The sequence below is a fragment of the Rousettus aegyptiacus genome, unplaced genomic scaffold (genome assembly GCF_014176215.1).
Source record: "Rousettus aegyptiacus isolate mRouAeg1 unplaced genomic scaffold, mRouAeg1.p scaffold_m13_p_17, whole genome shotgun sequence".
NCBI lineage: Eukaryota > Metazoa > Chordata > Mammalia > Chiroptera > Pteropodidae > Rousettus > Rousettus aegyptiacus.
Genome location: NW_023416292.1, coordinates 14,240,693 through 14,266,277, shown reverse-complemented (window position 1 = coordinate 14,266,277; position 25,585 = coordinate 14,240,693). Strand labels below are relative to the sequence as shown.

Sequence of the window (25,585 nt, the reverse complement as noted above, 5' to 3'; positions counted from 1 at the left end):
AAGGCAAACAGGGCAATAAAGAGAGGAGCAGGAGCTGGGAGGGATATGTCTGGGCAGTCTGGGAGGGGTTCTCAGAGGAGGTGACATTTAAGCGGAGACCTAAATGTGTATAAAGTGATCTTGTGACATTTGAAGGTCCGGCGTGGCTGGCGTGTAGGGAGTGGGGGAGGAGCAGGATGATACGCGGTCAGGGCGGTGGGCAGGAGCCAGCTCGGCAGGTCCCGAAGGCCCAGGAGAAGGGTTTTCGCTTTTGTTCTCAGTGCAGCCGCGGGAAAGTGAAAGGGTGTGTGCGACATGATTTATACTTTTAAAAGGTCACTCGGCTCTGTGGAGAATGGATTGTCGGGGCCGAGAATGGAGGCAGGAAGATGGAAAGTTGGCTCTTAAGTGAGAGATGATGGGGATTCAGCCCAGGGTGGTGACCACGAGGAAGTGAGGAGTCATTCCACACGGTCTCTGTTTCGGAGGGAGAACCAACAGGATGAGCTAATGACGGAGTACATGCGACGGGTGGGATGAATGGGAAGAAAGAAACGTCGCTCCCAGGTTTTGAGGCCTAAGCAGCTGGGTACATGGGAGTGGTATCTGTGGCCCCCCTGGAGAGTGATGGAAATCCAGGCTCATTTTAGCCACGTTAAATTTGAGATACTTACAAGACATCCACGTGGAAATGCTGAATATGCTGTTGGTTACGTGCGTTTGAAGTTTAGAAAAGAAGTTGGGGCTAGAAATAAAGATTGGGAGCAGCCACGTGAATTTGGATGGTAGTTAAGCTGCCAGCGAGAGTGAGCTGACCAGGGACAGCCGGGTGGAGACGGGGAGAGCCGAGGACAGGGGCCCAGGCCCTCCTGCACCTCGAGGCCCGGCAGAGGAGAAACCCGGAAAAGGAGATGCTGGGGAGCCACCTGGAGCTGGGAGGAGGAACGAGGGGGGAGGCGGCCCGGGGATCTCGAGGAGGGGGGGGGGGGTGGACAGTGGGGCTAAATGCTGCTGCAAGACCACGGAGAACGAGGACCGAGAAGAGCCCGTTGGCTCTGGCAGAATGAAAGCTGTCGGTGACCTTGGAAGAGCAGCCTCAGTGGCCCCTGGGAACAGAGTCCAGGCAGAGTGGACTCGGCAGAGATGGAGGCGATGGTGCGGAGCGGGAGGACAGGCTCTTTTAAGGGTACGACCTGGACCTGTGGTTGCTGCTGGGAGTAGGGGCCGGGGCGTGGGCCCCCGTGGGGCTGCCCCACCGTGTGGTGCTGGAGGAAGGTGGTGTGGGGGCGGGGGAATGAGGGGGCTGAGAAGTGACCACAGAACCGTGGGTTCCTGTTGTTGCTCTGGGCCTGCATGAGCGCCGTGTGAGTGGAGAGGGTCTGAGACCCCCAGGAGCTGGACCACTGTCAACGACTGGCGAGGGAGGGGCCCTCTGCCCAGAGCTCGTGCGAAGGGCTCCTGAGCTGTCTCCATCTCTCCTTACGGGGCATTCCAGAGTTATGTGCAGGGTCCTCCCTTCCCTGTCCAGCTGTCATGTGGCCTCAGCTTTCAAAACTGAAGGCCTGGCCCCTGGGCCTCTCTTCTGCGAGTAAGGAAAAGATCTCCCCGCTCCCTCCCCCGAAAAAAAAAAAAAAAATTGGTCAAAGAATGATTGGGAAAGGCAGAACAGCTTCCTCTCCAGAATATTCTCTAGGCCTTGAGTCGTTTCCACTCCACCTTCCCTGAACTCATGAGTTCGGGTTAAAAATACACACAGGTATCCAAATATGCTGCTAGGGAGGACTGGCTGTCACTTCGGGGTGGGTGGTTCTATTTACTGAGATGAGGAAGCCTGGGGGAGGAGTGGGTTTGGAGATGTGAGCTGGGGAGGTGCTTGGCCCAGAGTAGAAGCTCACTATTTAGGGAATGACAGAATGAATGAACTGCTGGTAGGCTTAGGGCCATAGGAGTGAGCAGTGTGTGTATCCGGGCACAGTGAGATGGAAGAAGGTGCCATAACCGTCCGAGACGAGCAGAGATCAGGCCGTGGCTGCGGTTCGTGTTCTAAGGGGTTGCTGCCAGCAGGGACTCTGTTGGGGGGTGTGCGCTGCCGGGAAGTACAGGCAAGACCACTGGTTTCCTAGTATAATGAAGTGAGAATGTGGCTGTCCCCAGGGGAACATGGAAAGAGACAAACCAAAAGGCCGGACTGCTGGTCATAATTCTGTCACTCACATGTCCTGACGTCAGAGAGAGAACCCCTTATGATCTTGGAATCTCTGCTTCCCCATCTTTGAAATGGGAAGGATGTCAGCAGCCTTCGTGGCCCACAAGGTGATCGTGGGCTGTATGTGAGGTCACAGAGGCATGGCTTCCAAGAAGACATGTGGCTGCTTCTTGGTGCGATTTTAGGAATGAAAGTACATTGATGATTCTGGTGGGTGTGAACTTGGATCTTTGCACGTGTGAGTGGAGAAGTGAAGTTTGAAGTGTGTGTCTGGTCTGTGTGGGAATTAGAGATCGGATCTCTCTTTTGCCTGGCGTGTGTGTTTGCACGTGTGCACGTGTACACGTGTGTGTGCGAGAGAGAGAATTCTTCCATGTGCTTATACTTTTACACACACGTGCTTCCGTCTCCAGTATTTTGAATATGAGACTTTGCGATTAGATGCTAGACCGGGCTCCTCCTAGTGGGCATGCATGCTGCCCGTCTGGAGTGTGGGCTTCCACTGCCACCCCACGTGAGCCTCGTCGCGTTGTGGCTGTCGACGCCGACGGGTGCATGCCGTAGGGTGCTCACAGGCCTCTCCACGGTCCTGTCCGCGTCCCTTCGTGAGTGCTCAGGTGCACTGAGCCTCCGCCAAACCCCAGGGGAGGCTCAGGCCAGCTGCCCCTGCTCCCAGCCCCACCAAACACGGGGCTCCTCTGCAGGTGTGACGCGTGAGCACTGAGCGGCGCTAGGCTAGTTTGCCCGGCATGTTCTGCATGGGTGGACGTCACTTTTATTAGGAAAGGAGCAGCACTTGTCAACCTCTAGGGCCAGGCAGGGCCCATTGGCCTGACTGGGTCTGTCGGCTCAGGGGCTGGAGCCGGCTCCCTCCGCAGGTGTTCCAGATGTGTTACCCTTCGCCTGAGCTGACAGTCTCCTTCTCCCAGGAGGCCCTTCTGCCTCCATGGGTGATGCCCGTGCCCAGTCACTCTCACATGACACTGACCATGTCTGAAAGGACACAGCATGTGTGCGTGTGCGGAAGAGATCTCTCCGCAAGGCTCCGAGGGTTGATGCTGGCCTTTACACAGCTGAGCAGGACGAACGTTCAAGGCCTCTGTCCAGGGCATCCGAGGTGCACAAATGCAAGGGTCACCACTCACGTCCCGGAGGCCCCTGGAGTGGTGGCCCTGGCTTTGGCCACGGGCTGCTTTTGTGGCCTCGGTGGTGTGCTAGCAGAGCATTTGTCCCCTGCGTGTTTCGTGAGATTGGAGTGACTGTGGAAAGTGCGGCTCTCCACCCAGCTTCACAGGATTTCCAGAATCGGTCTGTGCCGGCCGCTTAGGTAGAGGTGAGGGTATCATTGGGGCCTGATGCTTGAGCATCTGAGGCGGTCCGCTCTGTGAAATGGCAGCTCCTTTGCCTCTCTGCGTGGATGCTTCAAAATCGGGGTCCACGTGTTTGCCGGTGGCAAGGAATCACGTCACCCCCTCAGGGAGTGGACCGTCAGGAGTCTGCAGAGGGCAGCAGCACGTGGAGGCGTTCCGGGCGCACAGGGGACTCTGCGCCCCTCCCTTGAAACTGACTGGTGGCTGAGGGGCTCGTGGCTCCTGGAGGTCGGGCTGCACTGAACCTGTCCGTTTTTCTTTCCCAGAAGAGACAGAAGGAGAAGACACCACATGTCGATGTGGGAGCCACGCAGCAGCCACCTGTATGTGTGGACCGGTTTGCGTGTTTGTGAGTGGTTCTGTGTGGGTGCGGGTCACCGCGTCTCTGTCCTCGTCACGGACAAGTGGCACCGGTGTGCACATCAGTGTGTGCCGCGATGTGTGCGTGTGCGTCCCGTGCGCAGGTCTGTCCCTTCCAGCACGTGCTCGTGTCAGTGTGCGTCCAAGGTGTGTGGCCTGCGCGACGTTTGCGCTTCTGTGCGGCCCGAGCAGACACGTGCCGCCCTCACGGGGGCAGCTGCGCACAGCCACGTGTGGGCACACGTGAGCGTCCCCTCGCCAGGTTGCAGCTGTGCACCCACGGGCACGTGGGAGAGGCGTGCGAGCCCGCTCCCGCTGCTCGCCCGTCCGTGTCGCGTTTCGCGTTTGTGTGCTCCTGCCGCGGGGACGCCCCTCTAGGCCCCCGGCCGCAGCGCTCGCCGGCGCTGAGAGGGCGCGCTGCGCGCTGTGGCTTTGATCAGCCGCCGCGGCAGAGACGCGCAGCACCTGCTGTTGGGGGGTGATGCGAAGCCCTTCTGTCACGCGGGTCCGCCTGTCCCTGTCGTCACCCTCTGACGGTGTCTGACCGTCGCACTTCTCTGCCCCTGTAATCCCAGGCCGCAGCAGAGGAAGATAGGTCTCTGACCTCGAGTTAGAGGCCAGGCCAGCGGTGGGCACGGAGTGGGTGCAGACTGGTGCCCCAAAAGCAAAGGAGAGCAGGAGGCGGAGACCGGGTGGCCTTTGTCTGGTGGCGCCACAGGCCCTGGGGACTGGGAAGTCGGTCCTGGGCTGACCCCACCCTGCCCCCGCGCCCCAGCTACTGCAGGGCAGGGCTTTGAGAAGGAAGCCCCGCGAACTGGGGGCACGAGCCCCGCGTGGCCCCCCTGCTGCTTGCATCGCCCCGCCCCCTGCACCCCCTCCGCGTCCCAGGGGGCCGGGGCGGGCCACGCCCCTGTGGCCGCCCTGCTCGGCCGCCAGCGCGCAGGCGCTGACCGCGGCTCTCGCCTCTCCGTGGCAGGCGGGAGCGGCGGCGCCGGCACCACATGTCCGTGTGGGAGCAGCGCACCAGCCAGCTGCGGCGGCACATGCAGATGTCCAGCCAGGAGGCCCTCAACAAGGAAGACGCGCCGCCCATGAACCCGCTCAACCCCCTCAACCCGCTGAGCCCCCTCAACCCGCTCAACGCGCACCCCAGCCTCTACCGGAGACCCCGCGCCCTCGAGGGCCTGGCCCTGGGCCTGGAGAAGTGCGAGGAGGAGCGCGTCAGCCGCGGGGGGTCCCTCAAGGGGCCCGGCGGGGACCTCTCCAGTGCCCTGGACAACCAGAAGAGCCCCTTGTCCCTGGGCAAGCGGGAGCCGCCGTGGCCGGCCAGGCCGTGCCATGGGAACTGTGACCCGACGCAGCAGGAGGCTCGGGCAGGGGAGACCGTGGTGACCTTCGAGGACCGGGCCAGGCACAGGCAGAGCCAGCGGCGAAGCCGGCACCGCCGCGTCCGGACGGAGGGCAAGGAGCTGTCCTCCGCCTCCCGGAGCCGGTCCGCCAGCCAGGAGCGGAGTCTGGACGAGGGCGCGCCCGCCGACGGGGACAGGGGCCGCGAGCCCAGGGGCAGCCGCGCGGCCAAGGAGCCCACGATCCAGGAGGAGGAGAGGGCCCAGCACCTGCGGAGGTGAGCGAGTCCCCACGTGTCCCTGGCCGGCAGGAGGGATTTTCCAGTGTAAGCCTTGGTGAATCTCAGCCTCCCCTTTGGTAAAATGGGGCTGGATGATGCCAAGGGCACCCTGATGGGGCTGTGTAAATACGGTGGGGTGGAGCCTGGCCTACACCCAGGGGCTCCTCTGGGGCGTGTCCTATTGGCAGTGGGCCGGGGATGGACAGATGGACGGCCAGGCAGAGAGCACAGCCCGCGGGGTCTCGGCTCCTCTGCCTGGCCGGGCGGGGCTCCCCTCGCTGCTCCCTGCCTGCAGCCGTTTTGGAACAGCTTCCTGAGGTCCGAGCACCAGCCGTGTCCTCTCTCTCGACAGGACCAACAGTCTGATGGTGCCCAGAGGCTCCGGGCTGGCTGGGGCCCTCGATGAGGCGGACACACCGCTGGTCCCACCCGAGCCGGAGCCGGACGTGGGCAAGGACCCCGCGCTGCCCGAGCCGGAGGGCAGCAGCGAGCAGGCGCTGCTGGGGGAGGTGCAGCTGGACGTGGGCCGGGCCATCAGCCAGAGCGAGCCTGACCTGTCCTGCGCCACGGCCAACACGGACAAGGCCACCACCGAGAGCACCAGCGTCACCGTCGCCATCCCCGACGTGGACCCCTTGGTGGACTCGGCCGTGGTGCACAGTGAGAACACAGTCTCTGTCCCCTGCACCCCCACTGCCCGTCACACCCAGTCTAGTCACGGCCCCAGAGTCACCCCAGCAAAGCCGCATGGAAAACCCCAGGACAGAATCATCCTTCACGTAAAAACGAGTGGCGGTTTCGTCCTGGTTTGCAGGAGAAATAAGAGTTTTCTCTAAAGTTTTTGCTCCTAAAATGTCCTTAAGTATTTGGCCCCTGTGACCGCATTAGAGTCTTCAGGAAGATCACGTGTGATCTCGTACCCAGTTATATGTTCGGCTGTTCGATTTATTGCATGAGTAGTTAGTTAGTTGATGGCCTCTTCCGGGACTTCCGAGGCACTCTGCCACCCGGACAAATTAGGGAACCTGTGATGGGGAGAGAGGGTTCTGCTCAGTGTGTGGCCTCTGAGCAAACTTCGTGTCTCTTCAGGCCTCAGTTTGTCCCCTATAACGGGTCCCCAACCCCCCAGGCCATGTGAGGAACTGGGCCGCATAGCAGGAGGAGAGCAAGCAGCTGGCAAGGGAAGCGTCATCTGCATTTGCAGCCGCTCCCCGGCGCTAGCTTCAACGCTCAGCTCCATCTCAGATCATCAGGCGTTAGATTCTCGTAGGAGCGCCGGTCCCCGGTGCCACACAGGTTGGGGACCGCTGCCTAAAGTGAGAGCACCGATGAGCCCCGAGGTTTCTGAACTAACGTTTTCTGAATCTGTTATTCTTAGCCACTCGTTTTGTCCTAGGAGCTTTTAGTCACACTGCTCTCACAGTTACTCAGGCAAGGGGTGCTAAGCGAGGAGACCTTAAAGGGAAACAGAGTGAAAGGACTTAACCTGCGCCCCGTCTCTGTCCTGACCACACCCAGCCTTAACCCCACCCCCAGCCTGCCTAACGACCCCTAGCCCTAACTGCACCCACTCCTGCCCTGACCCCCATCCATTCCTGCCCCACCCCACCCTACTTCCCTAATCCCCCAGGCCTGTCCCAGCCCCCCTACCCAGCCCTATTCCTGCCTAACCCCACCCCCAGCCCTGCCCTAACCCCACCTGCTGCCCCAGGGTCACTAAATTGTGACCACAGGATTCCACCCTTGCTTTTTTCCCTCCGACTTGTTTCTCTTCACAGGACAGTTTTCTCTCCCTGTGTGTGTTTCTCCCGCTGCTCAGCCCCTCTTCCTTCTCCTTCCCCGCATTCCCGATGCCAGTGCTCGAATGAGTGGCATTCTCCACGTCCAGTGCTCCTGGGGTTGACTGGGGCGTGTCTCAGGATCTCAGACTCACGCCTCTCTCGGCATCTGTTTAATTTTATACTCCAGTAAATAAGTGTTTTGGAGCCTCTTTTATGAGAAATGATGTTAAGAAAGGTCGATACTCCCTCTGTTCCCATCGGGGGCCAGTCCATGGCCTTGGTCATAGGTAAGAGCGTGTCATCAGAGAATTTTTAAATACTTCAGATGGCTTAGCTTGTGGAAGGTTCTGGAAGGGGCAGAACCTCAGAACTTTGCTGCTTCCACAAGGTTCTAGGATAGAGTCACTCACTGAATGAGAACATTGTAGACTGACCGGACCCTTGTTCTCACTCTGATGGCCTCAACCTTTCTGCCACTTACCCCCACTGTGACTTGCCTATGAAACAGAGTGGGGGGCCCACAAGTGCCCCTCAGGCTTGGCCCCCTTGTCCTCTCAATCTTGGAATGTGGTCACGGACCCACGGTCGCATGAATATTGCATTCTCCTCTCTACATTAATTACAGCTGGAAAAGACACATCCAGAAAGGCAGCCGCAAACAGTAATGGTTTCCTAAAATCTTCCACCGCGGGGCAATTTTGTTAAAAGGAAGTCGGATTTGGGCTCGGAAACCCATACTGTCTGCGTGAGCTTAAGATCGAAGCTCGGCTTCCCTGAACTTCGGTTTTCCCATCTGTAAATGGGAATAACAATACATACCGGTCGGAGGTGTCGATGTGAAAATTCAGTAAGTGGAAACATACAAAGAACCCAGAGTTTAGATAGAAATTTTGTAAGCTCGACCACAGAAACAACCATTTGGTTACCCAGGGAAACGTGACGAGAATAATTTGTGTACCACGTAAAGTTAGGGTACGGCTGGGAGGAGAGCGAGGTAGCAGACACCCCGATGTCTGCAGGGCGCCTCGCCAGGCACCTAACCGTGGCCCTTTCTCAACCTCCCTGTCCCATCCCCACCGGGAAACAAAGGGCTCCCCTCTCGCACGGGGCAAGGTTTCTGAAGGTCTCACCGCTCCTCTTGCAGTCAGCAACAAGACCGACGGCGAAGCCAGCCCGCTGAAGGAGGCCGAGGTCAAAGAGGAGGAGGAGGGGCCGGAGAAGCCGCAGCAGCAGGAGAAGCGAGAGACAGGCAAAGCCATGGTGCCCCACAGCTCCATGTTTATCTTCAGCACCACCAACCCGTAAGGCCCCTGCCGCCGCCGCCCCTGCCCGCGGTCAGCCTCTGGGGAGGAAGGGGCCGTCAGGGTGGAAGGACCGTCGGGCCACCTGGGGCCGGAACGCAGTCTGTGGGGTGCGAGCTCTTTAGTCAGAATGCCCGAGGCTCGTGAACGCCTGTTGCTGCTTTCCTCAGGAATCTTAGAATCAAGGTCTTACTTTTACGTTTCTGGGTTCTTCTGATTTCCTTGCCCTGCTACGGTTTCCGGACAGTGGGGGAGTAGCTGGCGAGATACAGCGGGGGGCAGCGTGGAGCCACCCCGAGCGTGTGTGGTCTGACGCTGGCTGCTCCCCGTGGCTCAGACCTGCTTGCAGATAATGTATCGTGGCCCATGTACCGCAGCCTCTAACCAATCTGATTACCTTCCCCCTCTGGGGCTTTAAATCAAGGGTGGTGCCTGAGAAATTAAATTGCTCTCCCCAAGGCTTCCTCCGGCCAGGGCCTGGCTGTCTGGGAGGGGCCGCTGTGTGTAGGGGCGGGGATGGGAGACATGGACGGGCGGGCAGCGGGCTGGCTCAGCGGGCCGTCTACCCCGCAGGATCCGCAGGGCCTGCCACTACATCGTGAACCTGCGCTACTTCGAGATGTGTATCCTCCTGGTGATCGCGGCCAGCAGCATCGCCCTGGCGGCCGAGGACCCCGTCCTGACCAACTCGGAGCGCAACAGAGTGGGTGCTCGGGGCCCCTTGCCAGCCGGCGTGCCCTGGCCCCGCCCCACCGAGACCCCTCCCTGCCCCAGCATGAGTGACGAGCCGAGCAAGGCTCCTGGGATGTGAGGAAGCACTGAGAGCCACTGGGGCCCCGGAGGGGTCTGCGGCCACCTGTGGGCTTGGATGGGGGCATCACCAAGGTCACGGGTGACACGTGTAGTTGGGGAGCTGCAGCTCTACTGCAGGGAGTGGACACCTGGAGGTCCCGAGGGTGTGTGTCAGGAGCTACGATGGGGGTGGGGAGGAGGAGGCTGACAAGGATTCCAGGTCCAGAGCTGGTACTTGAGGGAGAGGTTTGTGGGATGAGTAAGAGCCGAGAAGCTGAGATCTGACCAAGGGGCAGGAAGGGCCAGGGACTGGCCCCTGGGTCGTGTGGTTCCAGCAGGGTCCGTGTTGTCCGACCTCCCTGCATCCCCCAGCGCTTACACTCTGGTCCCGAGGTCGAAGCGCGCCGGGGTCGGGAGGGCGCAGGAAGGCACGTCTCTGGGCGGACGGGAGCGCGTGCTGCCCGGCGGCCCCACGCCCCGCCGCCCCGCCCCGCCGCCGCAGCCCCCCCCACCCCCCCCACCCCCCCACCCCCCCACCCCCCACCCCCCCCACCCCCCCCACCCCCCCCCCCCCCCCCCCCCCCGCCCCGCCGCCCCACGCCGCCTCACGCCGCCTCACGCCGCCGCCTCACCCCGCCGCGTGTGTCTTCCAGGTCCTGCGGTATTTCGACTATGTTTTCACTGGCGTGTTCACCTTCGAGATGGTGATAAAGGTAAACGCCTCCAGAGAAAATCTGGGCTTCAGGGTTTGGATGGGTCACCTGTCTGCTCCTCTGGCGTAGGGTCCTTCCTCAGTGCTGTCTGCTCCTGGACCGTGAGGAGCCCCAGTGAGGCCTCTGCGGCCCCCTCCTCTGGCCTCGGGCTCCGGGTGAAGTCTGCCGGTCGTGGCACAGTGTGACCAAGTGGATCCGTTTAGACTGGGGTAGACCTGCGGAGGAGCCAGGCTCACTCTCAGGAGGCAGCTTGGGGACAGCAGTCGCCTCCCCATCACCCTCACCGGTTTGAGCCTGGGCCTGTGCCAAGGCAAAGGGAAGGGTAGGGGCGTCTTCCTGGACTGCACCCCGTCCCAGCCGCACTCAGCGCCCTGCAGCCTGTTCCTCATCACCCCCCATCACCCTGACTCCCACCTTTCTATCTCATTCCTGGTCTCACCCATCTGTTTATGATGGTGCCTGGGGCTCTGAGCCATTAATGAGGGGAGCAGCGTGGCAGCCGAGGAGTCTAGCCAAACGCTGGTGGCTGCGAGAAGGGGCCTCAGACTTCACACCTAATGTGGAGAGAGCCTGTGGGGCCTGTCCTGCCGCTCTTTGGGTCCTCGCGTAAGGTGGGCCATGGACACGATGTCCACGGAGACTTCGCCGTGGGAAGCCCTGAGCTCAGGGCACCCGCCGCCCACACCTCTTGGGCTGACTGGTGGCTGTCCACATCCTCCTTCTGCAGATGGTGGACCAGGGCCTGATTCTGCAGGATGGGTCCTACTTCCGAGACCTGTGGAACATCCTTGACTTCATCGTCGTGGTCGGCGCACTGGTGGCCTTCGCTTTGGCGTAAGTGACTCGTTTCCTGTTGGCTGACCTTCCCTCCCTGCCCCCCAAGTCCCTGGCTGATTCAAGGCCCTGTCCAGAACCAGCCTGAGCAGTGGTCTGGGCAGCGCGGTGCCCAGGTGTGCCGCCCTGGGCACCTGCCTCCCGCGGCCCTCGGCCAAGCCCCTGAGAGCCTGTCGGCTTCGGCTCACGTGCCCTGAGTGACAGGGCTGGCGAAGGAGGCGCAGGAGTCACTAGGGGGAAGTCACAGGCCCCGAGTTCCTTTCTTGGAGATGGGTCAGCACCCAGGGAGGGACCCGGCGATGGCTGATGCACCTTCTTGTTTCTTGATTCTGTCAGAGGAGCAGCTCGATAGAAAGATGCCGAGAGTAAGCGCAGTTGGGGGTCGCGAAACCCTCAGCTTGGGGTGGTTCTCTGCACGTGGGCCGGTCCCGCCAGGGCTACTCCAGAGACAGAGACCGTGTTTGGGTGTTTAAGGAAAGGCTGCCTCACCATTCCTGGGTAACACAGGGAGACGGCCTTGAACTCTGACTCAGGCACCTAAACCCCGCTCATTACCTTTGGGGAATTGTTTTTGGGCGCCGATCTAGCTGCAGCAGCTTTTCAGCCCCCAGGTGGCATTTCCTCTGGAATCCAGCCAAGGAACGGGCTCCCCAGCCCTCCAGGTGTGTCTGAAGCAGGAATGTCATCAGGGCCCTGTAGAAGCTGGCGTGTGGAGAGCCCCAGAGGACGAGTGACAGCTTCCGGGCTCCGTCTGCGCCTCGCTCCACTGCCCGGGCAGTTGCACGCTTTTCCGGGGTCCCCCAGCCTGCCGGGTGTGACCAGCAGTCAGGTCCTCTAAGCGATGCTGCGACAGGCAGAAGGAACACATGGGTGAGCTGCCGTCATTGACGGCAGCCACGTAGGGGAAGGGACAAAATCCCTCGCCGGGTCCAAGTGGTCAGCAGGGGTCATCCTTCCCACCTTTCCCCCCGAGCACCTCCAGGCGCCATCTCTGTCCCTTCTGTCAGAGAAAGAAGTGGGGCGAGAGTTGAGAAGGGACGTCGTGGGGTGGTGAGCTCTCTGCAGGAGAGGCAGAGGTCCCCAACTGTGCTGAGAATTTACAGTCTCTGGGAACCTGGAGGTGGGCTGTGCCCATTGCTGGCCCAGCCCTGGGGGACCCTCCAAACGAGAGCTGGGTTGAGCGTGGCTAGTGACCCTGAGCTGGGCCGGCAGAAAGGACAGTTCCAGTGTTCCTGTCCCCATGTGGCATCAGGGTGTTAACCTCATGAGAAGTGGAACCCCCTGTGCCTCTCGTAGCGAGGAAGCCTCCTGTTAGCCGTGGCTGAGCTATTCCCGAGGAAGTTTCACAGAAGCATGCTGTTTCCCAGGCCTTTGCCGTCCCACAGCGGGATAAAAATAAAGGCAGCTCCAGCTCCATCAGGGGCCTCCCAGTTCCTGCCCTTCCTCCTTGGCGAGGAGCGTTCATGTCTGCCTGTGTTAGACGTGTTACCGCTGGGTCTTTAAAAGGTCAAGATCCCTTTTCATTTTGTCAATTTATTTGCATACATTTCACCATATTGTTCTTCTCTGATTTTGATCTCAGCAAAATAATTTATCTCTCTCTGACAGAAATAAAGGACAAGGAGAGAACCACGCATAGGAGGGAACCCGCACCATCTTTACAAAGAACAGAGCCTGTGGGGAGGGGGGCGGCAGGGCGTTGTGGGCCGTGGAGCCAGCAGACCCTGGTTCGAATCCCAGCCCCTCTGCTTACCAGCCTCACGTGCTGGGGCAACACACAGAGCAAGATAGGAACCCCGTTGTCTTCAGTGTCTCGTCTCTGCCTTGGAGACGAGGTCACGTGCGTGCAGCGCTCGGCACAGGGCCCGGCACAGTGCAGATGATGGATACGTGTTCACCCCCTTCCTGCCTTTCATTCTCCCATCATGGCGAACCCGAGTACCGGAGCCAGGTGTGCTGCTGCGTAACGTATGCAAATAGTCGAAGGCGGACGCAGGCCGGTTTCCGAGAGCCGGTGGTTTGGCGCTCACAGCTCTGGCCTGTGCCTGGTGACCGGGCAGGCGCGTTGGTGCCATGGGGAGGGAGGTGCGTCTTAGAGGGACCCTTGCACGCCCCGCCGTGGCTGCAGTCCAGCCATCTCTCCTCAGACCCAGAGCTGTGACGGCAGGCTGGAGGGTCGTCATCTGTCTTGTTCTTTCTCGTCCCTTTAAAAATGGCATTGGTGGCTTTGGTGCTGGCAGCGGGGGAAGCCTTCACAGCCCTGGAGCCCTGTTGGTCCTCAGATCAGGCACAGGGCAGGGAACCCCAGGAATCCCCTGGTCCACGCTCCTGTGACGGATCCAGAGTTAGGACCCGTCACTAGCCTTTAGCGATGTCACCTCTCGAACGTCCTACTCATTTCCCTCCGAAGCGTAATTGGCACTTGCACGTGCTCCCCATCCACTCCGTCTCCTGTTAGCATACTTCCGGGCCTGCCTGCTCCTCCCGGCTCCCCTGCTCAGGAGCAGGCGCTCCTCCCCCCGTCTGGCCCCCAGCGCACGTGCGGAGGTCCGGGTGATGCTCGTTGTGGCTCATCTGCTGCGCTTCCTAAATCTCTTCTCCTCCCTTCATTAAGGCACCAGAGAATTCGGCTCTCCCATCGCTTTGGTCAACGAGCCAGGGCCCCACCTCCCAGCAGAGCAAGGGCCTGGCGTGGGGCAGACAGTGGGGGAAGAGCCCACGTTCCCACTGCGGGGCTGTGGTCAGGGGCTCAGGCGAACAGGAAGCCGAATGTGGGTTTCTCCACGGGCTTTTGAAAACCTTCCCTGTGGTTACACCTTTCACGGTCACATCCCACATGTTTGCCCCTGGGAATGTCCACCATTGAGATAACTTGACTCCTGCTCGCCTCTCCTTCCTCCTCGAAACTGAGCCCTCGCCCCGCCGAGGCTTCTGCAAAGGCTGTCGCTCAGTTTGAGCAGAACGGAGAGTGGTTGCCATGGTAACATCTTTGCGGGGGCTCCTCAGAAATCAGAGGTGACTCGGCGTCCTTCCCACCACTGCCGCCAGAGCCTTCTCAGAACCCAGCCCGAGCCCCAAGGGCAGTGGCCTAGCCGAGGGGTGGGCGTGGCCTCTCGCTGAATTCTCAAGGGCAGTCGCTGGTCCCTGAGCCCTTCTGTGGCAGGTCTCCTCCCGCAGCCCGAGGGGCCGGCAGGGTTTCGGCAGAGGCTGCGTGTGCCTGCCGGGCCGCCACCCTCGTGACGCCCCGCGTCCCGGGCCAGATGGAGACGGAGCGTTTGCCAACTGTTGTGACAAATGCCCCGATTGCGCCTTTTCCCCCTCGGGGTTTCAGGAAAAGTCTGGCGAGTGACCGGATCTGTGTGGACCCTTTCTCTCTCTTCATCTTCTCTTTCCAAAAAAGAAATATTTTTCTGTTTGATCATTATCTGACTCGGAAGGACCAGAAACTTTTTCCTGGTTTCTTCACGCTCTGTTGCCATCAATTCTGCTTCCTGGCCCCCCTCAGTAGGAACACAGAGATGGTTCCAGCCTTGGCATTTCTGCGTGTCTGCACTTGGGGCTCGTTCCGTCGCTTTGGGGCACCCCCGAGTCAGCTGCCTTGTAGGGGAGTCCTGTGGTGACTCTGTCAGGTCGAGTTCGTGCGCCTTCTGGGGCCCCACACTGTGATGCGAGGCGCTCTGGCCTTTGGGTTTTATATCTTCAGCGTTTAGGGAAGGGCTTTGGGCAGGCAGGTGGGTGGGGGACAGCATCTCGGGAGGGAACGCGGGAGAGGACCAGCACGTGTGTGTGACCCTGCCCTCCACCCCGGGGCCCTCACCCTCTTCATTTCCATGGTTTTACAACGTGTTACTTGCCTAGCTCCAGTCAGGTCACCAGACGAGCTGTCGGATTCTGAATAGTAAACTTCCTGTTTGTCAGCACAAACAGTGTGAAGGGAAATAGTGGTCCTACCGCGACCTCCTCCCCTGCTTGGGCCAATGCGTCAGGCAGACTCATGCCAGCTCTCTGGCAGCTGACCCCAAAGCCTCCCACGGCCACGTGCCATCGCAGCGGGGCACGAGGCCAGGTCAGGACGCCGCGCCGCACGGGAAGTCAGGATTGCAGCCACACTTGGCCTTTCATTATTCAGCCCTGGGCCAGGAAGGAAAAGCTTGAGTCAGTCTGCTTCTTGATACCGGAAAGAACCGGAATTCCCACGTTCGCTTTTATTTTATTCTTTTCGTTGAGGTACATCACTCTCCTGACACTAGTCTCTAAGACGGATCAGGTCTTCAGACTGCGTGCGGAACCAGCCGCGGTGGCAGAGCTGCTTCTGAACCCCTTCAGTGACACAGGCACAGACGACTCTAGGTTTGGAAGGGCCCCGAGCAGCCACAGGACACGGTCCTCTGGTTCCGGGTCTGCTTTGGGGGCGTTGTGTTTGTGGAGGTATGACCACGAGCTGCTGAGAAAGGGGCGGCTGTTTAGAACCGAGATGCTCATTTGTGCTCTCACTCGACGGAGCATGGAAACAGTAGAACTAACATCTCACCTGACACCTGGCCGGCTCCACCTCCTGGGCTTCCCTGCCCGCCTGTGTCCAAGGCACCCTCCTACCCACCCCCCGACCCCCCGCACACCTCGAGCTCTGCCTTTGGAGCGTCTTCCTTGACTTCTAGAAGTAAAGGGGGGTCCCCCGAAGGAGGCCAGAGTACGCATTCATCTCGTGTGGGAAAAAAGAAGAGTGGACAAATTCTTGCTCCATGCAAAGAAGACCCACTTACCACCGAGCCAGGCAGGTCACCCAGTTCCGCTGTGGCGGGGAGGGAAGGAGCCGGCTCCTTGAGAACGGTGTGGTGAGTTTATGCGAGTGGTGAGTTTTCACAGATACTCAGGAGAACACAAATAAGGAGTGGCCCGGCCTTGTTGGGAAGAGACTTGCTGATTTATGATTTACACGTGTATTTGGCTTGTAGGTTGCCTTTATTAGTCAGGCAAACCTCATATGGTAAAAGAGTCTATTAAATATGCAAAGCCCTGGGATGCAAAAGACAGTGAAGTCTCAGTATGATGCGTTTGGATTATCTGTATTCAGATCTAGGCTTGAATAAAAGAGACTTGTAGGTCCTGGCCTCTAGCTATTAAAAGGGTTTTTGAATTCACAGTCTGGGTGTAGCCGGCATCCCTTGAAGTATATTAAATGTCCTCCTACCTTGCCTTCTGTGAAAGAATAGACTTTTTATCTCCCTGTCTTGGGCGGGTGGAGCTACCAGTCTCTCTTGCCGTTTCCTTCTCTGGCTAGAACCTTCCGGTGGTTGCCATCTGAAAAGGCATTGTAACAACGAGAAAAGCAGAGGTTCCAGGGTCAGGCCAGCGGAGGTCTGGTCCCAGCTCTGTTAATTACCAGAGGCCTTAACCCTGAACGTCTACGTGCTCATCTGTAAGGGGAAATTAAAAAGAACAACGTTTTGATCTCGTGAGAATTAAAGAAGTACAGTATATCCCGTGTTCAGTGCAGTGCCGAACACTGGGTGCGTGCACAGTGAGTGGCAGTTATTAGTGTATATTAGTGTCTAGTGGCAGGTAATGGTGTAGACTCTTCAGCCAGGCTCAAGGCCCCCCCAGCGTGACTCTCCTTGCTGTTCCCCTAATGCCAGAGGTTCCTTCAGACCCGCTCGCTGTCCCTCCCGGCCTCTGGGACAGGGCAGAAGGCCATTCCACTCAGAGGAGGAAAGGCTTTCCAGAACCCCAGGTCCCTGCTCTGCCCCGTGTGGAGGGAGCTGGTTTCCAGGAGAGACCGATCCGAGAGCGTGTCCTTTGAGAGAAGGGGGCCCGGGACGCCGGAGAGCGAGATCGCAGAGAATGAGTGATTACCCGTAAGAGATCTGGGGGGCAGCTCGACCACTGAGCTGGAAAATTCTCCTCTTTTACTGATGAGACATTAGAGAAATGTGGCATTTTTTTTTTTCTGTAGAATAGCCAGGGATTTACCAAATAAGTAGAATATACATGGAAGATTGAGTGGCCCAATTAAGTCCCAATTAAAGCGGGACCAGCGCATCCTAGCCTGTGAAATTATCCTTAAATTTTAACATTAGAGTCCATTTTTAAAGCTGATGAAATTTCACTAATTAGCTAGGCAGGGTAAAAAAAATTTTGATTATGCATTTAATAGCAAAGACTAGCAAAGTATCGTCAAAGATTATTTTTTATTGGTAAGAAGCACACGCATGATTTCTAAAACAATGCACCTCTAAGTGCGTGAAGAGTGTGTCCTCCTAGTTTGGTCAACCACCTCTTTGGCGATCCTGTGGACTTCGATGATGGCTTAGATAACTCTCATAGGCGTGGGTTTGGGGCAGGCCACGTGGCCTAGCCCGTGTATAAATTCCGACCAGTTTTAATTAACGGGAGCTAAGTCGTCGCGGCTTTCCTCGACCCCGCGGCTGCGTTATCCGGCATTCCCTCCATTTCAAATGGCAGTTTCCAGATCAGTGCTGAGCGCGTCAGCCCGGCCGAGAGGGCGATGGCGTGTTCCTGCCGCGCACTGGCTCCTCCGCGAGGCCTGTCGCGAGGGCCGCAGGGCAATGACCGGTCTTTGCTTTTGACCCTGCGCCTCCTTCCTGTCGCTGCCTCAGACCGCTGGGAGTCAGCACGGGGCGGGCGGCCGCACCCCCGCAGCTCGCGGGGCAGCTGCCGTTGGCTGTTCAGATCAGGGCGTCGGAGCGAGGAGCCCTGTAAGGGACTCACACGCAGCCGTCGGAGATCCCCTTTGCTCCCCAGCGTGGTGTTTTACGTGGATTCTAGGGCACATTCACCACAGAGACTGGATTCTGTCCTTTGTCTATGTGTGTGGGAGGAGCAAGAATTGGGGGGCCCGCCGTCACGAGGTGGGTGTCAGTGAGCATGAACCTCTGAGACCCCGTCCAGGGGCTGCCGGCTGCTCAGGCCTCGGGGTGCAAGCCTGAGGGGTGCGACCTGGGACCACCTGCCCCTCCATCGATCCCACTCTGACCTCTCGTTTTGGGGATGTGGGCGAGGCTGCCTCAGGTTTTGCCCAGAACGAAGGCAGCCTGAGGGACGGAGGGCGGCCTGTGTAGTCATTTCGGTAAACTTTCCAATCGAATGAGTCCGTTTTTCCCGTGGCATGTAGCTTGAAACAATACTTCCATTGGGTTGCTGGTTTGCTTGAGGCTTGTCGTCTCTACCAGTCTAAGTTTCAAAAGGTTAGGGGCCTCGTTTGTTCACAGCAGTGTATCCAGCACTTAGAAAGCGAGCCTGATGCATATCGACCGTCATTGCTGTCACATGAACACGGAAAGGTGTGTTTGCCTGGCCTACCTGAGCTCCTGTGTGGAAAGGCGCTGTTATAACTCAGGGGAAGGTGTTATCTCTGCCCTCTCAACAGATGGAGATTATTGCATGGGGGATTTAATAAGGCTTATGAGGTCTTGGGGTTTATTTCCCTCATTTATCATTTATAGTGAAATTGACATAAATTTGAATGTGGGATCATTTACTGAGTAAAATGGCCATTTAGAAGTCTTTGTGGTATGCGTTTTGTATAATATAAGTTCGTGGTACATTTTTTTAAATTATTAAGAAAAAAATAACTCCACAGCAACCAGCAACTAAGAGCCGAAGCCTGAATTCTAGGCACTTCTTGGTGGCAGCAGGCTGGCTCGCTCGTGGCACTGAAGTTGTCACCGCCCTTGGCCAGTCTCCTGTGCGTTCACGGGGACTTCAGAGATCGTTCCCAGCTGTGGCCTTCAGTGAGCTGCGTGACATTGCTGGTGCAGAGGCTTTGGGGGTCAGGCAAGAGCTTCGGGCATCGTACAGACTGGGGCCGCCGTCCCAGGTCGCCCCGCCAAGGCTGGGCAGCCCCTCAGCTTCTCCGAATCTCATCTGTGAAATAGGGATAGTGACGCCCGCGCCGTAAAGTTACCAGGGCGTCCAGACGAGAGTTACACAGAGCTGAGGCCAGAATAAATGTTCAGAAAGTGAGCGCTCCTTGTTTCTGTCTCGAGTATTTTGTATTTATGCTCACCCTCTTTTCAGTCGATGTTAAGCCTCACCAGTAGAGCTCAGGTGATTTTTCCTCAAGCTGCACAGTGTGTAGCTTACAATGGACAGTCATGTAATTTATCAATTGTGTGACATCAGGACCTCGATAGACACCTCCGCCCTGTTTCAGGGTGGCGTGATGGGGTCGCTCACCTGTGCTGGTGAGGGAGGTCAGAGCAGCCCTCTCAGGGTGACCCCCTGAGCATAACCATGCCACGGCGACTTCACACGCCGTCCACAGAGGTGCTTTCCAGCCCTGAGCAGGCGTCATTTCTCTAGCCAGGTCGCTTATCAATTCACTGGAAACAAAGAGTTTGTCAGAAGGATACTAAGCAAATGGGAGTTAAAACCCATGTTTGGGAAACTGCAGTTAAGCTCGGCCCCATGGGACGAAGGACCGCATGGGACACGCCATCCGGTGTCTGCGCAGGGCCTTCGTCTTTGCGGGTCGGAGAGCTGGGTGCGGAGCAAGTGTGCGGGCCTTCCCCTCGCGAGGCGCTGGACGCGGCAGGTGCCTGGGCCGCCAGCAGCACGTCTCGGGCCTGGGCTGCTCCAGTTTCTTGTCTTGTGAGGTTCTCACTTCTCCATGAAGTTTCTGACTCTCCCTTCTCTCCACCCACTCTCCTTTTTTTTTTTTTTTTTTACTGCTTTCTGTTTGGATCCTCCATAGGAACGCTTTGGGGTAAATATGTCTCTCAATTTTCTTTGAAGGGAAAAATATAAGGAGTGGGTTGGAGGAGGGAGAAAGCATGGAGGGGAGGGAAGGGGCCGGCTCGTTGAGGAAGGCGTGGCGAGTTTATGCGAGCGAGCGGTGAGTTTTCATTGATACCCAAGAGAACACAGATTAGGAGTGGCCCAGCCTTCTTAGAAGAGACTTACTGATTTATGATTTACACGTGTATTTGGCTTGTAGGTTGCCTTTATTAGTTAGGGGAACCTCATTTGGTAAAAGTCTATTAAATATGCAAAGCCCTGGGATGCGAAAGACAGTGAAGTCTCAGTATGATGCTTTTGGATTACCTATATTCAGATCTAGGCTTGAATAAAAGAGACTTGTAGGTCCTGGCCTCTAGCTATTAAGAGGGTTTTTGAATTCACAGTCTGGGTGTAGCAGGCATCCCTTGAAGTATATTAAACGTCCTCCTACCTTGTCTTCTGCGAAAGAATAGACTTTTTATCTCCCTGTCTTGGGCGGGTGGAGGGGCACGACAGGAAGGACAGGGTGAGAAGCAGGCGGAAGCCCTGGTAGTTCCCATCGGACGCTCTGGGTCCCATTTCCTCCGGTGGCTGGTGTAATGCTCATCTGGACCAGCACGAGGAGAGAGCCGCAGCCTGACCTCACTAGTTAGAGTCTCGTTTCCCACCATCTGCGTGTTTTACAAACTGCAGTTGTTAGAATCGAAAGCAAAGCTCTCAGAGGATGAGCAGAGTAGAAGGAGAAATGCAAGTTGATGTGTTCATTTCATCCCTGAGAGAGTAGTTCATCTGTTAGAAGCAGACATTTCTAAGAGGCTCGCAGGGAGGGCCGGTGGCCTCAGGGCCCGGGTGAAGTGGGCAGGAACTGCGGTCGAGGCCTCCCCCAAGGGGTCGGCCCTCCCCACGGTGCTGGGGCAGAGCATCTGAAAAGGGAAGGGCCTGCGGAAAGAGCCAGCCGCACAGAGAGAGCTGGGGTGTGAGCCAGGGGCGTGGCAAGAAGCCTGCGTGGCATGCCGTCTTGGGGACATGGGGACGGACGGGCAGCCCAGCAAGGGCCTCATGTGCCCTGCTTCTCCACCCTACCTCCCTCTGGGCCAGTGAACTCTGCTGAGGGGACGAACCTAGACCCAAACAAAGGCCTGGGTCGCGTCCTTTCCCTGACGAGGCTTATCCTCAGCCTTAGGTTATAGTTTGTTTGGCCATCATCCCTGGGGAGCCTTCTACTGAGCAAGCACCAGCCCGGGCATAGTGGGCATCGTCAGGGGGCTTCCGGCCACGCCCCTTACTCAGTTTACCTCCGTGTGGGTTTCACCCCTGTGCTAATGAGCAGCCTTCCTCTGGTTGCTGAGGAGACGGGGAGATTATTAATGAATGTGCAGGGTGCCTGTGTGTGCGCCTGTGTGCTTCTCGAGGCGAGGACGCACGGGCGTGTGTTTCTGTGAGAGTGTGCGCATCGGGGGGAGGCTTGGAAATGTTCCCAAAGCATGTTTGTTTCGGGGGGGTCTCCCTGGAGGATCCTCCTTGCCTGCCTCTCCCCGCCCCCCCCCCCCCGCCCGTTGGTGTCAATGCCGTCCTGCGAACCTCACTTCTGTTCTCTCCCGTGGTCCCCGGGGGCTTCTCCCCTGCAGAAGCAACAAAGGGCGGGACATCAAGACCATCAAGTCCCTGCGGGTGCTGCGGGTGCTGCGGCCGCTGAAGACCATCAAGCGCCTGCCCAAGCTCAAGGTAATGGCCCCGAGCTTCCCGCCGCGGCCCCCTCCTCCCAACGTGTCTCTCCAGCCACGGCCGGCTGGCCTTGGGGGAATTGTTTCCGGACGCACTGCTTTTGCCCGCACGGGGACTGAGTATTTTTTTTTTCACCCGCCTGAGCTACAGGTCTTAGTTTCAAAGGAAAATAATCAACGCCCCTAGAAAATTACCAAGGGGCTTTTGCCTCTCGAGTCCAGCCCCAGGTGATATTTCACGCACTCGGGTGTGGCATGTCATCCAGGAAGAGCCCTGTGTCACCTGGAGCCTCCATGTGCTTACGGGGGACCCAGAACCCCCAGGCGGCATGGCAGGAACCCTCCGTCTGCCGCGGCCGCACCCTCGGCTGGGCCGGCGGGCAGGGGTGATCTCTCCGCACGGTCCAGGTGGGAAAGGCTCCCCTACTCCGACCTTGCCTATTTCTGAGGTCAACAACCTGCCCAAGGACAGAGTCATTTAGGGCAAAAGCAAGGAACGGGGCGGTGAGCGACCGTGAAGCGGCCCCGTAGCTGGGACCTGTGCTCTCGTAGGCGGGTCGTCTCGGTTCTCCTGCTCCCCGACCAGCACCCCCCCCCCCCCCCCCGCCGGCCCTCGGTGCGCTTTTCCGTTCCAGTCTGTTCGCTGGCCGGCTGAACCTGCCTCCCCCGACCCCACCCCACCTGCTACTGTCATGGAAGCTGCAGCCTCAGGGGAGAAAAGCCCTCTCTCAAGTTCCTGCGGTGGCAGCCAGCCACGCCCCCTGGCATCCCCAGCACCCCCTCTGCCACCCCGGGCTCAGGAGACCGCTTCCCTCTCTGCCCTCTGGCCCTGCACAGGTGGTAAAACCAGCTGCCTCATCCCAGTGACGGCTGGAAATCCACTCCGGAAGGCCCCTCGTGGCCGAGAGAGCGGCTTCCTCTCAGAGCCCGCGGCTCGCCTGTGCGGATTCCCCACAGAGGGGCTCGGAGGGAAGCCGCCCCCAGTGTCTGGCAGCCGTTCACATGCTGTCCGCTAAACCCCCACCCGCGAGTTCACATGCTGTCCGCTAAACCCCCACCCGCGAGGGCCCGGCCTGGGCGGGTGCCTGCCCCGCCCCTGACCACATCTGGCCCGGAGGCCTGGGCCCTGCCCGCTGCCGTGGGCTGCAGCCGGGGCTCCAGGGCTGCCATCTCCTCCGAGCCACGTCGGGGTCCTGAGGAAAGTTCAGGTGGCGCAGTGGGATGAGCGCACCAGAGAGGCGGTCCAGCCTCGGACACTTCCATTGGATCGGGACGTGCTGCTCCTCTCCCTGCGGCTCCGTAGCCTGAGGGACCTGTAGGTGGCTCTGCTGCCCCCGCCAGGCCGCGTGTCACTCACGGTCCCTGCAGCGCCGAGCTAATTAAACCCGCGACGTTCGCCCACCGCTGTGACCAGCAGCTGCACAAACGTGGCGCCATCGCGGGGCTCGACTCTCCAGCGAGCTAAACCTAAAAACCTAGAAAACAACCTAAAAATGGCTTGAAATGTGTCGCATTCCCACGTCACTCGTCACGGCGTGGGGTCCAGAGTGGCTTCTCCAGGGGCAGCCCCGTGGCCTTTCACCGCCGTGCCGAGAGGGCGGCTCTCCATCCCCCCCTACATCAGCTGCTGTACCCTCATCCCCTGCACAGCCACGGACATAAAATGTTGAACGTAACTGGAGCCAGTGTACGAACTTGTCACAAAACATCAGAACAAACAAAGATGACAGTTCATTATCACCGTGGTTCGTTACGAAAGGGACAGAGAAAACAATGCCTGTTCAGCATGTAAATCAAGTCTAAAAACGCCACCAAATAAATGTAAGGTCAGGGACAAGCTATCGAGTGGCTGAGACGGGCCCTCGGTTTCCGTGTTTCCACCAGGCGGAGCACAGCGCGGGGACCCGACAGACGGGTCCGTCCGTCCGCTGCCTGATGCCCCCGGGCTCCACTGCTCTGGGTTTCCCGTCCGGTCAGACCGCGTGTTCCCTTCCCAGGTTTTAGTCGCGCGGAGCCACCTTGGAAGCCAGCTCCGAGTCCCGTGAGCGTCACTTCCCAGCAGGGCGACGTCTGGGGAGACACCCCCTCCGGGGAGCCGGCCGGTGGCAGCGCGGCCCCGGCTCAGCTCCCAGCGCGCGCCGGGCCGCACGGCCTCACGCCCAGGGCCTCCCCTTCTCCCCGCAGGCCGTCTTCGACTGCGTGGTGACCTCCCTGAAGAACGTCTTCAACATCCTCATCGTCTACAAGCTCTTCATGTTCATCTTCGCCGTCATCGCAGTCCAGCTCTTCAAGGGCAAGTTCTTCTACTGCACGGACAGCTCCAAGGACACGGAGAAAGAGTGCATGTAAGTGCCGCGGGCCCCCACCCCTCGCTCCCTGCCAGGGCAGGCCCGCCGAGGCGCCCCGGCCCTCCACAGGTGGGCCCGTCCTTCCTCTCACACTCCCCTTTGGGGAAAAAGGCAAAACAGGGAGTCGCTGCGCTTTGATCGAGCACCTGCCCCTTCTGTTTTGGACATGGTACATGGCGTCTGACGTCCAGCTTTTCATTTTAACTCTCTCCGACGACCTGTGAGAGAGGTCGCAGTTGTGTGTTGTTGCTGTGGACGCCGAGGCGTGGCAGGTGAAGGCCGCAGGGTGACTGGCGAAAGGCTTCGGGGCTAATCTGCTCCGTCTGTTGGGCACCAGGCCCCGCCTCAGCCCGCAGTGACGCCCTGCCGGGAGCAAAATCCCCTCCTCCTCGCGTTTGTGTGCGGATCACTGTTGCCCCTGGACCGACGCCCACAGGGCTTTCACGCTTTTCCACGAGCCGAGCCGCGGAGAAGCCGCCCGGTCTCACGTGTGCGCTGGTTTCAGAGGCAACTACGTGGATCACGAGAAGAACAAGATGGAGGTGAAAGGCCGGGAATGGAAGCGCCACGAGTTCCACTACGACAACATCATCTGGGCCCTGCTGACCCTCTTCACCGTGTCCACGGGGGAAGGATGGCCTCAGTGAGTGCCGCGTTCCAGGCGGGGGCGGGGGGGGGGGCGCCATGCGAGGCCAGCGAGGCTGACCCTTTGCCGTCGTGCCGCGGAGAGTGAGTGGTTACGAGTGGGCGCGAGAGGCCGGCGAGAGGAGGAACGAAAACACTTCAGGCGGAGATCGGGAGGTCAATGAACGTCGGGGAAACATTCGAAACGCTTAGCGTTTCAGGCCAGTCTCGAGGAGTGGAGTGGAGCCGCCTGGCTCCTACAGAATGGATGGGTGTTGAGCAGCTCTCTGCCCCCTACGAGGGTCCCTGGGAGCTGCTTTAAACGGGGTCACCCTCCGGGCCGGCCCTGCACCTGCAGGCGGAGGGGTGAGGAGGAGCCGGCGGAACCCAGGGGCACCTCTGCGATCAGGCCGCTGGCAGAGGAGACGAAAGGCGGTTTCTCAGAGACTCGGCTACTGCCGAGACACCCTTTCCGGTGGCAGCAAAATGCCACACGGAAATCCAGGAGTCCCTCAGTGTCGAACGTGACACCCTAATTTTAGAAGTCCCTCTGTTGCTTAGAAATTGGACCCACGATGGGGCAGGGGCTGGAAGAGCAGCGGGTCGAGCGTCACTGAATCTCCACCCACGTGGTTATTTCGGACTCCAGAAATAGTCATGGGGGGTCCGAAAAGTCAAGGAGGTCAGGTAAAAAAAATAAGCAGGCGACGCCTCCGCACGGAGCCTCGCGCCCGCAGCTCCCGGGCCGCCGCCCCCCACCCGCGCGCCTGTGCCGCCCCCGCAGGGTCCTGCAGCACTCGGTCGACGTGACGGAGGAGGACCGCGGCCCGAGCCGCAGCAACCGCATGGAGATGTCCATCTTCTACGTGGTCTACTTCGTCGTCTTCCCCTTCTTCTTCGTCAACATCTTCGTGGCGCTCATCATCATCACCTTCCAGGAGCAGGGGGACAAGATGATGGAGGAGTGCAGCCTGGAGAAGAACGAGGTAGTGCGCGCTCGGCCACGTGGGACGCACGGGCCCCGGGGAGGGGGCCCGGGCCGGGGCGGGCCGGACTTCGCACCTTGATCAAGAATTACAGAGAGAAGACGAGGGGAGGAGAGACATCGGACAGGCGCTTTCTCAGCATCTGTTCGGTCTGAGGCTCACGTGGGAGGCCCAGGGACCCGGAAGGGACGTGAGGTGTCC

General features: G+C 59.1%; 1 protein-coding gene across 6 annotated transcripts in view; it reads left to right on the top strand.

Moving 5' to 3' along the window:
* CACNA1E (calcium voltage-gated channel subunit alpha1 E) overlaps window positions 1–25,585 on the top strand; it is a 318,792-nt gene that overhangs the window by 254,694 nt on the left and 38,513 nt on the right. For 3 of the 6 annotated variants that reach the window (XM_016141140.2, XM_036234545.1, XM_036234547.1), the window contains exons 20-31: window positions 3,822–3,878; window positions 4,892–5,539; window positions 5,895–6,202; window positions 8,468–8,624; window positions 9,198–9,327; window positions 10,070–10,129; window positions 10,857–10,963; window positions 19,677–19,688; window positions 21,331–21,427; window positions 23,611–23,771; window positions 24,280–24,417; window positions 25,183–25,384. In XM_016141140.2, coding sequence (XP_015996626.2) covers window positions 3,822–3,878; window positions 4,892–5,539; window positions 5,895–6,202; window positions 8,468–8,624; window positions 9,198–9,327; window positions 10,070–10,129; window positions 10,857–10,963; window positions 19,677–19,688; window positions 21,331–21,427; window positions 23,611–23,771; window positions 24,280–24,417; window positions 25,183–25,384 — 2,077 coding nt within the window. The remainder of the gene's footprint in view (window positions 1–3,821; window positions 3,879–4,891; window positions 5,540–5,894; window positions 6,203–8,467; window positions 8,625–9,197; window positions 9,328–10,069; window positions 10,130–10,856; window positions 10,964–19,676; window positions 19,689–21,330; window positions 21,428–23,610; window positions 23,772–24,279; window positions 24,418–25,182; window positions 25,385–25,585) is intronic. The other 3 variants (XM_036234544.1, XM_036234546.1, XM_036234543.1) reach the window with 2 other exon arrangements.